The sequence below is a fragment of the Pelobates fuscus genome, chromosome 2 (genome assembly GCF_036172605.1).
Source record: "Pelobates fuscus isolate aPelFus1 chromosome 2, aPelFus1.pri, whole genome shotgun sequence".
Lineage (NCBI taxonomy): Eukaryota > Metazoa > Chordata > Amphibia > Anura > Pelobatidae > Pelobates > Pelobates fuscus.
This window is the reverse complement of record NC_086318.1, coordinates 140,729,275-140,745,073: the sequence shown is the minus strand read 5'-3', so window position 1 is coordinate 140,745,073 and position 15,799 is coordinate 140,729,275. Positions and strand designations below refer to the sequence as shown.

At 38.4% G+C, this 15,799-nt stretch overlaps 1 protein-coding gene across 1 annotated transcript in view; it reads right to left on the bottom strand.

Annotated features, from left to right (window-relative positions):
• The window catches only part of LOC134586214 (probable cation-transporting ATPase 13A4), an 81,423-nt gene that overhangs the window by 746 nt on the left and 64,878 nt on the right, over window positions 1-15,799 (bottom strand). Inside the window, exons 24-30 of the mRNA XM_063441710.1 lie at window positions 15,243-15,339; window positions 13,981-14,053; window positions 12,527-12,701; window positions 8,449-8,621; window positions 3,257-3,345; window positions 1,391-1,471; window positions 55-217 (exon numbers count right to left, since the gene is read on the bottom strand). Of these exons, the coding sequence (XP_063297780.1) occupies window positions 55-217; window positions 1,391-1,471; window positions 3,257-3,345; window positions 8,449-8,621; window positions 12,527-12,701; window positions 13,981-14,053; window positions 15,243-15,339 (851 nt within the window). The remainder of the gene's footprint in view (window positions 1-54; window positions 218-1,390; window positions 1,472-3,256; window positions 3,346-8,448; window positions 8,622-12,526; window positions 12,702-13,980; window positions 14,054-15,242; window positions 15,340-15,799) is intronic.

The following is a 15,799-nucleotide window of genomic DNA, read 5'->3' as shown; positions in this document are numbered from 1 at the left end:
CTTTTTCTGTTACTGTTTCAAAATTTGGGTTATGGTACACATGTCCTTTTATACCTTTTCCGGTGCTTTTTTGAGTAGAGTAAACTAATTTATTTTGGGGAGGCCATTGTGGATCATTTTTCACCATTCTTTGCAGCATTTTATACTTGCTTTTTGATGTGTAGTTAAAAATAGTTTTACACATCTTCCATAATTTTCTGTTTTCAATAAAGAATTCCTGTGAAAAAAATATAATTATAATTTATATAATTGATTATAATATTACAATGTTGGAGAATAAGTAAAATGTACTAGAACTAGAAGGATTGACATTATAGTGTTTAGTCACAAGCCAGTGAATTGCAGTGAACTGAAAACATAACTTTAAGATTTATAGGGTTCTTCACTAAAGTCTGATTGAGCCCGTACCGAATGGGGAAACACCACCAGGCTACATACGAGCAATCTGAACTGCAGAATTCACACATTGTTCAAGCTATTTATAATGACCGGGTTTTGGTAACCAGGCTCAAAGGTTTCAAAGGTTTCAAATTTGCATAAGGTTCTGATGTGAAAGTATTGATTTTAATCTGGAAACAGAAGCTGGCTGTTTGCCACAGATTTGTTTGACCCAACTGAGTTCCTAACAGATGTGGCTTTAGTAAATATGAAAATTGACAATCCAGTCGGACTTTAGCCATTTTCACTTGAATTTGTCTATTTTAAAAAAAAAAAAACATTCCAGCTTGCTTGGCTATAATAATAGTTGATGTTTTGAGAAAAGTTCAGTATGACTCAAGACATTGACAACTAGGCTATGAAAAAAGAACTGCAGAAGACCGAAAGATTGGCGGATAAAAGGAATATATCTATTGGGCCGCACCAGGCACCAAACATCATGTGTAAGCACTAGAGTACAGGGCATTGAAAATACATGAAAGCTTTTTCCCTAGCTATGTATTTTGAACACATTATACTTCTTATATACAGGAGATTAATGCAATGCATAGAATAAAATGTAAATGGGGATGGGTTATTAGATAGACTCTAATAGGTATCCAGGAGTGATATAGAATATGTATCTTATGTAACGTAGATGGATAAAAATACTTAAAAATTAATATTTATACAATCGTTATAAATAGATTTTTAAGTATTTTTATCCATCTACGTTACATAAGATACATATTCTATATCACTCCTGGATACCTATTGGAGTTAATCTAATAACCCATCCCCATTTGCACTTTAGTGGTTCTTGGTGGGAACTCTACTATTTCCAGTTTGAGTGATATCTCCATCCACACTATCCACTCCATACCTGTGAGATTTTTAAACTCACTACTACCCCTTACATAGAATAAAATGTACTGATATTTTGAAAATTTTTATTAAAATAGGAAACTTATACCTCTGCAAGATAGGAAACAGCAAAAAGCACAGCAATCATGATGAATACATTTCCCCTCCAATAGTATGGTGTGCAGACAAACTGTAAGAGGCAAAATATGAGATGTTTGGAGTTAACGTTATTTGTTTAACTTTATTGCTTTACTTAAATGAGTTTTGTTAATTGGGGGATTGACAGATAACCAAACATAATATTTTCTAGATCCTTTTCGGTCATGATGGAGTGTGTGCACACGTGATGCTAGGTGTGCCCAGGAACGTCCTAATGAAACTGGACTTACAGTTTCAGCACAATCTGGCAGCGAGTTCAAAAGATCTCTGACTGGCTCTGCACCACTTCTTTTTATTTGGAAATAACCCAATAGATTCTGATTTGGCCAGCCGCGAGCTGGAAGGGAGATCAAAAGATCTCCGTGACGGTTCTTTAAACCTTCTTTCCTGGTGGTCCTTGGTGCAGTTGCACTTCCTTGAGGTTTCCAGCGCTTTTACGTCATCACACTGGCTAAATAAACTGTTGCTGTTATGACTTTGTTTGGGGAGAAATTGCACATATATATTACGTCTATTTATTTTTTATTTTATATTTTCTGTTAATATATATTTTTATAAATAATAAAATATAATTTGTACACTTACGGCATTTATTTTTACCTGCTTTAACAAAAAAGGAATGTGGTCCTTAACCACATACACCTAATGAAGTGAGCCGACCTACTGGCTCTGGGTTTGTGAGTACATACGTGTTATTTCATAGTATATACCCAGTATATCTACTGTACTACGCTATATATTTTCCTCCTATACCTACTATCTAGGACATAACCCCTGGAGAAATTTGGATCCTAAGGAGGGTGAGGGTCGCCTCAACGGACCCTAAGGCGCATATACCTGAGCAAGTGTTTTAGCTCAGAAAAGTGTGAGTTAGCAATTTGCACATCTAACTTTTTTTTTTTTTTAATTGTTGTATACAGGTTGGACTATGTTCTGTATATTCATGTTTCCTATTTAAGGTTCATTTTAAAGTGTTGGGACTACATAGAAGTGTACACGATTCCTTAAGGTATATCCTGTTTTAAATGAAACACTATCATATCCACTATAACTAATTAGAGCGCTACACCTGAAACTCCTTCTCTCCACATAATGAGATGTACAAGAAAGTGCAATTAACAAGCACATGAGCAAGAACTTTTACTTAAAGGGACACTATAGTCACCAGAACAACTACAGCTTAATGTAGTTGTTCTGGTGAGAATAATGATTATATGTAGGCATTTTTATGAAAAGGCAGTGTTTGCATAAAAAATGCCTACATATAGTTATTATTGCATGGGGACGCTGAATTTTCCTCATAGAGATGCATTGATTCAATGCATCTCTATGATGAGGGGCTGATTAGCCAAAATGGCGTTCTGCAATTCTGATGACGTCACCAATGTGGCGTGACCAGCGCCAGTGGACCCACACAGCGCTGGAAATAAGGTGAGTTTTAATTCCTTAAAAGGGGGCTAAATGGTGGGTTTAGCACTATAGGGTCAGGAATACATGTTTGAGTTCCTAACCCTATAGTGTTCCTTTAAATTACACTATGGGTAATGTTTTAATTTTATTTTTAATGCATTAAATTATTACCAAAATAATCAACTTGGGTTATATTAATGTTTTTTTTTGTGAGTTGACCACTGACATTCAATTAAAGCTAAAGTAAACAAACTAAAACAAAACAAATAAATATATTTTTTCCCAACCTCAGCTCTTTTTTCATACTTTTTGTTGGTTGTCATATCTATAATTTAGTGATTAGAACATTTTAGTTGCCTACAAAAACCTTCAATTGAAATGCCAACACTGTTTATATGGTACCTACCTCCATAATGTGGTATACACTTTCAATGTCAGCAAAATACAAAAATATGTAGGCTGCAAGTTGTGCGGCAATTATGAAGAAATACAAATCTATAAAAAATAAATAAAAATAAAAAAAACCTTAGAAACACCAGGTGTACAGAATATAGATCAAGAACACTTGTCATTCTTTCCTATACTTATGGTTGCTTAAATTACAATTCTGCATTCGCACTAGTGTTTATGTTATCATTCTCCGACAGGTAAAATTTAATATAGATGACATTACTGCAGGAATACGTTGCACACCCTTTGTGACAATGAAAATACTATGCTCAGGTACAGTAAGCTCGCTATGGGTGTGGCTCAAAGATTGCTTAGTTAACAGCATTTGGCATCACTGCATTGTAGAATCATTCTAAACTACAATACTAGCTTTCAGATAACAAATATCACGTGACATTCAAAATGTCGCAGACAGAAATGCCATGATGCAAATCCATTTGCAGATCCACAATTAAATGGTGTTAAACAATGAAACCCATCACCACCTTTTTGTAAGGGTCTAGTATTTTTTACAAATTCCCTGTTGATCTTCAGGGAAGATACTCAGGGAGGCCCAAGCCTATCTTAAATCTTTAGATCTAGTCTCTAAACCACAAGACATTCTCATGAAATGCCTACAAGCTCTGAAGACCTGACCACAGAGAATGATGACCTACTATCCTTTACAAACCCTGAGCAGTCTATCCTAGTTTTGAAATATACTCTCCCAATCTATGAGACAGAAAGGCTACAAGCCAAAGACTATTACCAAACAAATCAACTCTACTCGCCTGCTACAGTACAGAGATAAAAAAAATATCTGCATATTGCCACTTGTGGTCACCTACAACCCAGCTCATGAGGAAATACGAAAAATCGTCAAAGACCTACAACCAATGTTAACAGAAGATGAGACTCTGAAAAACATCTTCTCTGAAACACCCATTTTGGCCTTCAGACAACCACCAAACCTCCAACAAAAATTAAACAGGAAGCTGACCACTGATGGTAAGAATTAAGAAAATGGGACCAGTCAATGCAAAAAACCTCGCTGCAAACTGTGTCAGCACATATGCACAGACAACACAGCCACAAACAACAATAAAACCTACAGCATTAAAGGATCATACTCCTGCAATGTGGTATACATGATTCAATGCACCAAATGCCACCTAGGATGCTACATTGGGGAAACCAACCAACAATTAAATGGCATAATGAATATGCACAGACACTCAATTAAACACCACAAAGAAGAATCCTACTGCACTACTGTGGGACACCACTTTACCCAGCCCGGCCACTCAATGAAGAACCTAAAAATCAAAGTACTGAAAGGGGGTTTTAAAAATACCCAAGAAATAAAAACTTTTGAAGCCAGAATGATCAAATGGTTTAACAGCAAGAATAGAGGACTGATTTGGGTTTCCTGTCCCGCTACCAACACTTTACATGAACACTCCCCCACATTATCTTACTGTTCGGTCATATGTATCACCACTTTAAAACGCATTCCAATATGTTTATTCTATCAATATATAAAGTACTATGTGCAGACCTATGCTTTCCCATACTCTTATGCATGTATGCTTCTATATATGACTGCATGTTTGTGTATATGAGTTTATGTACATGTATGTATATGTGTTTATGTATATGTATATGTACATGTTTTCATGTGTTTATGCGTCCAATAGTCCAATAAAAAAGGTACTTCTAGATAAAAATGTTATCTGTTGTTTACATCTACATTTGAAAGAAATACAGGGAGTGCAGAATTATTAGGCAAATTAGTATTTTGACCACATCATCCTCTTTATGCATGTTGTCTTACTCCAAGCTGTATAGGCTCGAAAGCCTACTACCAATTAAGCATATTAGGTGATGTGCATCTCTGTAATGAGAAGGGGTGTGGTCTAATGACATCAACACCCTATATCAGGTGTGCATAATTATTAGGCAACTTCCTTTCCTTTGGCAAAATGTGTCAAAAGAAGGACTTGATAGGCTCAGAAAAGTCAAAAATAGTGAGATATCTTGCAGAGGGATGCAGCACTCTTAAAATTGCAAAGCTTCTGAAGCGTGATCATCGAACAATCAAGCGTTTCATTCAAAATAGTCAACAGGGTCGCAAGAAGCGTGTGGAAAAACCAAGGCGCAAAATAACTGCCCATGAACTGAGAAAAGTCAAGCGTGCAGCTGCCAAGATGCCACTTGCCACCAGTTTGGCCATATTTCAGAGCTGCAACATCACTGGAGTGCCCAAAAGCACAAGGTGTGCAATACTCAGAGACATGGCCAAGGTAAGAAAGGCTGAAAGACGACCACCACTGAACAAGACAGACAAGCTAAAACGTCAAGACTGGGCCAAGAAATATCTCAAGACTGATTTTTCTAAGGTTTTATGGACTGATGAAATGAGAGTGAGTCTTGATGGGCCAGATGGATGGGCCCGTGGCTGGATTGGTAAAGGGCAGAGAGCTCCAGTCCGACTCAGACGCCAGCAAGGTGGAGGTGGAGTACTGGTTTGGGCTGGTATCATCAAAGATGAGCTTGTGGGGCCTTTTCGGGTTGAGGATGGAGTCAAGCTCAACTCCCAGTCCTACTGCCAGTTTCTGGAAGACACCTTCTTCAAGCAGTGGTACAGGAAGAAGTCTGCATCCTTCAAGAAAAACATGATTTTCATGCAGGACAATGCTCCATCACACAGGTCCAAGTACTCCACAGCGTGGCTGGCAAGAAAGGGTATAAAAGAAGAAAATCTAATGACATGGCCTCCTTGTTCACCTGATCTGAACCCCATTGAGAACCTGTGGTCCATCATCAAATGTGAGATTTACAAGGAGGGAAAACAGTACACCTCTCTGAACAGTGTCTGGGAGGCTGTGGTTACTTCTGCACGCAATGTTGATGGTGAACAGATCAAAACACTGACAGAATCCATGGATGGCAGGCTTTTGAGTGTCCTTGCAAAGAAAGGTGGCTATATTGGTCACTGATTTGTTTTTGTTTTGTTTTTGAATGTCAGAAATGTATATTTGTGAATGTTGAGATGTTATATTGGTTTCACTGGTAAAAATAAATAATTGAAATGGGTATATATTTGTTTTTTGTTAAGTTGCATAATAATTATGCACAGTAATAGTCACCTGCACACACAGATATCCCCCTAAAATAGCTATAACTAAAAACAAACTAAAAACTACTTCCAAAAATATTCAGCTTTGATATTAATGAGTTTTTTGGGTTCATTGAGAACATGGTTGTTGTTCAATAATAAAATTAATCCTCAAAAATACAACTTGCCTAATAATTCTGCACTCCCTGTAGACAGATATTCATTTAACCTTTTATCTAACCTTAAGGGGACTAAGAAGTTGTTTTTTGTGCTTCTTTTGGTTTCATAGGGCTAACATTCCAAAAATGAAAATCTTACCTTGTCTTTTTATACTGATTTCAAACAATTCCTATTTACTTTCCTTCCTCTTTTTTCTCTCTCCACTTTGAGGAAGACTTTTGCAGACTTCATATGGACCAAATGGAGACCTCTTCTCCCCTTTACAAGACTTATTAGACCAAAGTCAAGAGGAGGCAATGGGTTTCTGGATCTATGCATATATTATCTGGCAGCTGTATTTTTTTTAGGATAGCTTTTCCCAAAAAACTGGTTGATGTTAGAGCAGTGATTAGTCTCAGTATCCTCACTATCATCCCTCTACCATGGCATATTGCCCAACTCCCCAGATCATGTTCTACACCACACTCTTTCATAAACTCTACAAAAGGATAATTTCCTTCAATCTCCCTACCATACCAAATTTCTCATAATCCTTGTAGCCTTGCCTCAACCCCCACATATTTACAGACTATAGTTATTTATGATAATTATATCCAGCCAGTCACATTCTCCCTGAGGGTTGATCACTATTGACGGATAATCTACTAGACACTTTGCCCTCTGACTTTCTAGATAGGTTTCATCATTTGAATTAACAATCTTCTTATCCACATTGCCTTCTACACTGCTTTAGTAGGATATTGCACCTTTTGAGTGGTTATGATTGGATCCACACCCAATCTATCTCAGATTTACCATTTCTTCAGGAATTAAATTCTGATTTATAGGTGAGCTACATCGGGGCATGGGATGCAGACCTAAGATGTTCATTAATGGACAAGGTATAGTCTTCTATTACACTAATTGCTCATAAATCCACTAGTAGTATTGATGTACACGAAAGGAATTATAAATTAATGATCAGCTGATACAGGACCCAGATTCTGTTAAATAAGGTTTTTCCAACCTCTAAGGAGTGTTGCAGATAATAGGCAAAGGAGAGGAAAGTACTTCATATTTGAACTAGAACACAATTACAAGTGCATACACAACATTTACACACTGAACCATCAGGCACTGTGGTATCTCTACTGACACTACTTGGAAATGTACACAATGGTAAGGAGGAGGGGTTTTGGTCACACAAAAACAAATGTCACTTGACCAACCACACAACACTCATCCTACATGCACACCACACATACCACTCAGCCAAGCATACGCATTCAGCCAACCCCAAAACACACACCACTCAACCAAGCCACACAAAATACAACCAACCCTTAAACACCACTCAACCAACCCACACACAACATTTTGCAATTCACATAACAATTTGTCGATCCATACATACACCATTCAACCAATCCACACAACACAACCAACACACTCAACCAAACCCTTCTAAAACACACCCAGCCTACTCCCCCCCTCACCACATAACTCTGCCAATCCACACAATACTCAACCAATGCACACATACTACTCAGACAACTCCTACACACAACTCTCAGTTAACCCATCCAAACCACGGACAATCAGGGTATAAACTGAAATTAAGGTAAACTAGAAAAATTCTCAAAGTAACCACCTGGCTTTTTGGTAGCTTCACTTTACATTTTACTTTAGCATAATTCACGTTTGGTGAGTGATCTCCCAGAGTAAATTTGTATCTTATGTGAAAGTGTTATTAGAAGAAACATATATCACATGTTAACCCCTTAAGGACACATGACATGTGTGACATGTCATGATTCCCTTTTATTCCAGAAGCTTGGTCCTTAAGGGGTTAATTTCATGTTGGATGAAACAGAGGTTTCTGTTGTACTTACAGTTTGTATAGATTGGTTTTCTGAAAGGTTTTCCTTTGGAGAAGACAAATTCTACAATGATAAGGTTCATTCCACTTATAAACCACATTGTGGTTGTTAAATAATTCTGATCCTTTTCTGGTTCCTCTTTTATTGTGTAGTTGTATAAACTCATATTTAAAGGAAGACAACCACTGGAAAAGAATATAAACAATGAAAAAACACATGTATTAACATTTATAATTTAGAAATTCTCAGTCTGCTCCAGAAAACTTTACAACCTAACTGGGTTATTTACTAAAGTGATTCTAGTAGCCAAACTAGAAGCATAGCTAACTGTGGCTTTAAATTTGAAATTCACCTTAAATTTACTTCATCCTCTAAGTGAAGATTAAAGACCATACCTGACTTAAGGAGGATTATTCACTTGTTGGAAACTTAACATTTTTTGACTAAATAGTTAAAAAAAAAAAAAAATCCAACACATCTCTTTGTGATAGAGTAGGTTAGAGCCAGATTATGATTGCCCAGCGCTCTATGCAGGATGCCAGATTATTGCTGCCTCCTGATGTTCTGTCCTGTGAATGAGTGCTGTGTATGGTGTTGTATGTGTGTGGGGAAGACTGAGTGATGTGTGCAGTGGTTGTATTCTGGTTTTGTGCTGCCCTAGGCATAACAAAACTCAGGCACCCCCCCCCCCCCCCACCTTCCAAATTTCTCTTCCTGACAGACACTCACTGAATATATACTCACACTTTCACTGAAACATACACATTCACAGGCATACACTCTCACTCATTCACAATTACACACACTCACATTCACCAACAGATGCACATATACACTAACTGACAGACACATACACACTCACTGACAAGACACACAAGCATACTCACTGACAGACGCACACTCACTCAGTGTTACACACACTCACACACTGGACGAACATATACTCACTGACAGATACACACTGACACACACACATACACACTCACTGACAGGCAAATATACACTCAGTTTCAGACACACACATTCACTGACAGACACATACTCTCAGTGACAGACACACACTCACTAACAAACAAACACACTCTAACAGACACACACTAACACTCAGTAACAGACACACACTCAGTAACAGACACACACACACACACACTGATTAACAGACACACACTTACACACTGTCAGGATCGGGACAGGGATCCAACACGCAGAGTACAAACAGTAGCCAGATACGTATACCGGACCTTAGAATGGCCGGACTAACGTAAGTAGTACAGTATAGAATGGTCAAAGACAAGCCGAGGTCGAGGGTAACAGAAGACAGGTAAGCGAGAGACAAGCCGAATCAAGGGTAACAGAGATAAGCAGAGTAAGGTAAACAAGCCGGGTCAAAACCAAAAGGGATAATAGAATACACAAGCACTGAGTGACTAGAACAAGCTAGAACCACGACAGGGCAATGAGCTAATGAAAGAAGCTCTGTTAAATACCCTGTTCAGAGCAGTAACCACGCCTCCGAGGCGTCCTGATTGGTCCTGCAGCAATTGACTGACAGGTCGTTCCGGGGGAGTGTCCTGATGACTACTTCCTGCCTAGATGCTGTAAAAGGCAGTCACTCCCTCGCGGCCGGCCTAGCATGACCGGATAGACCGCGGGGAAGGGAGCCATCAGACCGTCTGGATGGAGGAACAGCTAAGTCTCTACCTCTTTCGGAGGTAGAGACCACAGGTACCCTGACACACACTCACTGACAGACAAATATACACTCAGTGTAAGACACACACATTCACTTACAGACACATACTCTCAGTGACAGACACACATACACACTCACTGACAAACAAACACATATGCACTCTCAGTGACAGACACACACACAATCACTGACTGACACACACACACTCACTAACAAACAAACACACTCTAACAGACATACACTAACACTCACTAACAGACACACACACTCTCACTAACAGACACACACACTCTCACTAACAGACACACACAATTTTGTTTTTGCTTACATTTTGGATTTTTCCCTGTGGTCCAGTGGGGCTGCTGCTGGCTGGGTTGCCAGGCAGTCAGGGAGACAGGAGAAGAGCTCAGGCGGGCGGCAAGAGAGGTCTGAGCCTCCTGCTCAGCTGCCTTGCGTGCCTCTCAGTGATACCAGAGCCGGAGTGATGTCGTATTCCGGCTCCGGCAGCACTGCGGTGCGTCTGAGCCAAGCAGGGAGAGCTCAGGGGACAGTGCTCCCTCGCTGCACACCTACATCAGGAGATGCCAGCCTCACGGGGCCTTAAAGTGGCCAGACAGCCAGCTCTCTGGTCCCCCAGGGCAAGAGGCTGGCAAGGCATTAGCCAGGGCGTTTGGGAGGCGGCTCTTTATGCCGTCCCCCCTGGAAGTGCCCTCCAAGGCAAATGCCTTGTCAGCCTCGTGGTAAAAACACAGCTGGATGTGTGCTTGAGAGTCTGGTGGCTCGTTATTGTGTATGGAGCAGGTTGTAAGCTGTTTGTGTGGAGGAAGCTAAGATCTGTATATGTGAAGAAGGTGAGTGCTGTGTGTTGGTGAAGGAGGTTAAGTGTCTTTTGGTAAACCTTTCCAAACATATTTCCTTAATTTGTTTTCATTTGCCCCCTCTTGGTTATCTTTTGACAGGAGATTGGTGTAATCTCTGGTTGTCCAGTGGAGAGTACACTGGTCTGGATCCCTGGTGGTCCAGTAGGGGGATAATTGTGGTCTGTACCTCTATTAGGTGCAGATAACTTTAAGAGCTCCCTCACACTACCAGCATTCAGTCATAGCACTGACTGTTGTGCTCCTGGTAATTAAGAAGCACAGAGACCGCAAGGGAACTCTAAGAATGAACTGCACCTGATAGAGGTGCAGACTAGATATATGCAAAATATTGTTTTAAGTGATTTACCTGAATACAATTCCTGGCAATTACCAAACTAATTAATTCAGAAAAATCACAAACAAACCAAATTGTCACAATATAAATACTTCTTTAAAGGATTTTAAATCAGATAATTCATTTTGTTTGTGTATGAACCTGACTTGTCAGAACGGATTCGTTTGATGATTGTCAGGAATTTTATAAACAGCTTAAAACTAATTTTGCACATGTCTAATGCAGACCATAATGCTCCCTGGATGAATATAGGGTGCACAAGGTTAAGGGAAATCTTTTGATTTTCCTGGGGGCTCATGGGGGGCCCCCTCACAGACAAAGAAAGAGCTCCAAGCCCAGGTCTAGCCAGAGCTTCAGGCCCACCAATGTAGTCTTATGGGTAGGTTAGGGTATTTCATAAGAACAGGCAGGCATAGAAAAAATCCAGTAAAGGAAATTGGAAAAAGGGATGGGAGGAGTTGAAGGTCTTAATCGGCAAATGGAGGAAGGTGTTTTGATGTACCTGACAAATGAGAAAGTATTGCTATACTTCACTATGTATGTCAGCACAAAAAGTTAAAATATAAGTAGAGTGAAGATGGTTTGAAATCAAAATCATCCTTTTTCAATACTATTTAGAGTGTTTTTCAAAAGCAATAGTAAAACATACACAAAGGAGAAATAAATACTAAAAGCGATATTATAGGCATCAAAAAACAACACTGACACCTTCCATGGCTGTGACTCACACAGACTTTGCAAAAAATGGTTTCAAAAACTTGATTTAGAAATTTTTATCTCCTGCTCTGTAAATTGAACATTAATTACACACAAGAGGATCCTGCAGACACTAGAAGGCTATTAACAAAGCAGGCGCTAAGAAATTCTAGATTAAACAAACTGTGCAAAAAGAAACCTATAACATCTGGGTTTCCTTTTTTGGAATTGTTTCAGAAAGCTGTGCAATTCACATGCAGGGAGGTGTGTAAATCACTGTCATTTAGGAGTGATTTAACTACTAAATGGCAGAAAATTGAGCAGGGTGACTGCAGAAGCATGATCTATACACCAAAACTGCTTCATTAAGCGAAAGTTGTTTTGGTGCCTATAGTGTCCCTTTAAATCTTTACACAATTAATAGGCAACCATGTTAAATTTAGACAAATATGTCATGCAGTTATAAATCATATAAAAGAATATTACCTAAATATATCTGTTTCGTTGTACCATGACTGCTGCTGAACCAGAGTGAAACCAACAGTTTGTATAATAAGACTGAAAACTAAATTTAGAATTATTGAGAGTAAGATAGGAGGTGAAATAAGCCGTGCAGGTGGTCTGTATGGAGCCAAGGTTGGTGATGGGCCTGTTAAACTAACTATAAAAGAAAAACAAAAAAGTATATTATTAGGAACAATGTAACAAGATTTTAAAGAATTTTCTAATAACTATTAATTGTAAAACTAACACATAAATTTCACAAAGAACTGCACTGATGATTAAATTGCTTGGAAGATGGTGAAGGGCCATATTAGATTCCCTGCTCTCATGCAATTGAGGCCTGTGGATGTTAAGTTGCTAGCGGTTACTGGGGAGGTCAAGTTATGAATCAACACTTGGGGCTTCCCTCTAGCAACTGGGTAAAATTTAGTTTCACCATGCTCTGGAGATGCAGCTTAGCATATGAAAATTGGGAACTGCCCCCACACCCCCCCCCCCCCACCCAGATGTTTTGGACTACATCTCCCTTGTTTCATCCATACTAAGTGGTCTGTCGTTATTGGGGGGTTGAATGGGTTTAGTTTTTGTTCTAGGCTGCACTGCGATTCCCCACTACGTACATACAAGTTACAATGCTGGCTGATGCTGTGTCACTCCCGGTGGTCTTGTTAATGCTCCCAGCCTGCATCAGCTTTCTGGACCAATCAGCACAGGCTACAGGTCCCCCTCATTCCAGTTGAATTTTTTTTTTTTAAAGTAATGGTTAAAGGGACACTAAAGTCACCAGGACAACTACAGAGTATTGAATTTGTTCTGGTGAGTAGAATCATTACCTTCAGGCTTTTTGCTGTAAACACTGTCTTTTCAGAGAAAATGCAGTGTTTACATTACAGCCTAGTGATAACTTCACTGGCCACTCCTCAGATAGCTGTTAGAGATACTTCCTGGGTCATGACTGCCTAAAATGCATCCAAACATTCAGTATCTCCACCCTCTGCATGGAGACACTGAACTTTCCTCATAGAGCATTGTGATTGGATCAGGCCATCACTTCTGATGATGTCAGCAGACAGCTTGTTTTTCTGAGGCAAACAGCATGCAGAGCTACAGCTTCAGGTTTGAATACAAGTAAGATTTTGCTATTTTTAGGGGGCATGAGCAGCCCAGGGGGGCTAGATGGTGGTTTTAACACTATAGGGTCAGGGATACCCTATAGTGTTTCTTTAATATCCCTTTGCAAATCTATTATTACAAAATATCACAGTGAATTGATATCTTCTTATTCCAACTGTCATGGTACGATTTTCCCAATTGTTGATTGTAAAGAACCATTGTATTCTGCATTTATTATGTGATGTACTGTGAATTTGACCAATAAAATAGCAATTTGATTATTTAAAAAAAAATTAAAAAAAATCTTGTAATAAAGTACTTACTTGTCAATGAAAACGTGATGGTAATGCCCACATCCTGTATCAAGTAATGGCGATTTCCTAACATATTTAGTTTCTAGATTGGATAAATGTAAAAAAAATATGTTATGAATTAAGATGATTTTTTTTTAAAATAGTCAAGATAATATACTGCATTAAGTATAAGCTATCAATAAAATAATAGACTGCAGGATTGTGATAAGTTTGGAAAGCACTAAAATATAGAATAAACTGTTAAAGCATATAAAATCAATGCCTGACCATTTTTAAGTGCGACTCAATACTGAATCCTGGCTTTTCAATGTTAGACATTTTACTAAGTGCCACCTTAATTATAGGCAGGATTTTGACAACTAATGAAAATGGTCTAGTTGTCAGATGAAACAGACAGAGCTACCTGGCAAAAACTCAAGACACTACTCATGCTTCAAGATATCCAATCCTACAATTAGATATGGTGGCAGCAGCCTTATGCAGATGTTTTGTTACTCATATGGAGTAATTACACATCCTCTTATTTAAGGAACAATATATGAACTAAATAGAGTCAAATGCAGCATGTTAACCTTCATCAATCCACTGACACACTAAACCCTGAAGACCAAAGGACACATGAATGTGTCTATAGAACAAAAGATGAAGTTCTTACAGAGAACAATTCAAAATCCTGATCTAAGTATATTTGAAAATCTGTGGCAATTTTTCACTTGTGTACGTGCATCCTTAACACCCTTGGGCAAATCTTGCAAATTAAAACGTAAAAAAACCCTCAAATTAAGCTCATACTGAGACTTAAGACAGTGCTTGAGAGAGCATGATTAATTATGTTAATGATCAATAAACATTTTTGCACAGAAACACAGTCAGGGAGCAGTACAAGGCTAATTAAATGACAATTGTCACCTCAAAACTATTTTTTAATCTAATAATCCTTAAAGCTAATTTTGAAAGGAAATGGATCTTTTTAAAATTAAGTATATGTAAAAAAAGCAACTGACAAGTTAGTCTCAATAAACTTCCCCTCCTGCTTCTGTACAAGGCATGAAGGAGGGAAGACGAGAGACTGACTGTTGCTTTTAAAACACTGCTCGACTCAAGGTGCATGCATATGGCCGAAGTATTTAGTCATTTAGGCAGTAAGGCATGAGTTTCTCTTTTTTTACATTTACTTCATATACAAAAATCTATTTCCTTTCAAAACGTGATGAGAGGTACATTGTATTAAAAAGAAAGGTCGAGACAGACAGAGATTAGATTAAACTTACCCAGAAGAGAAGCATCATACATATCATACATATCATGGAGTACATTGCGTTGTACTTAAATATACAGAATGATGTAACAAGACAGTTTCTTCCTTCCCTGACAAAAAAATTAATAATTAATATATATTATATGTCAGCATTCATATTCATGCAGTACACAATTAAATCACTTGAATCCACTTTTAGTAGTAACATAAATGTCTGAACAACTTCTTATATGAAATAGCATCCTTTGTTGTGTTGAAATGACTTTACACTTTGAAATGTATTCTTTACATAATGTGTCAGATAGAAGAACATATACAGAGACCATAATCTCAAAAACTTTTTTTAATCTGCTGTTTCTGAAATTATCCTTTCCTTGCTAATCATGGCAGCATCACTTATGGGTAGCTCCTCCCTTAGCAGTCACAGGACAGGCATTAATTAGATTAGATTAGACTGATAGGTATAAAGAGTCCCTCCTCCCTTTACACCTCAGTCTTTTTTCCTGTCCTTAGCAAGTTCTACAGGACTTTTTACAATTTTTTTTATATGGCCACCTTCCTGCGTTTGTC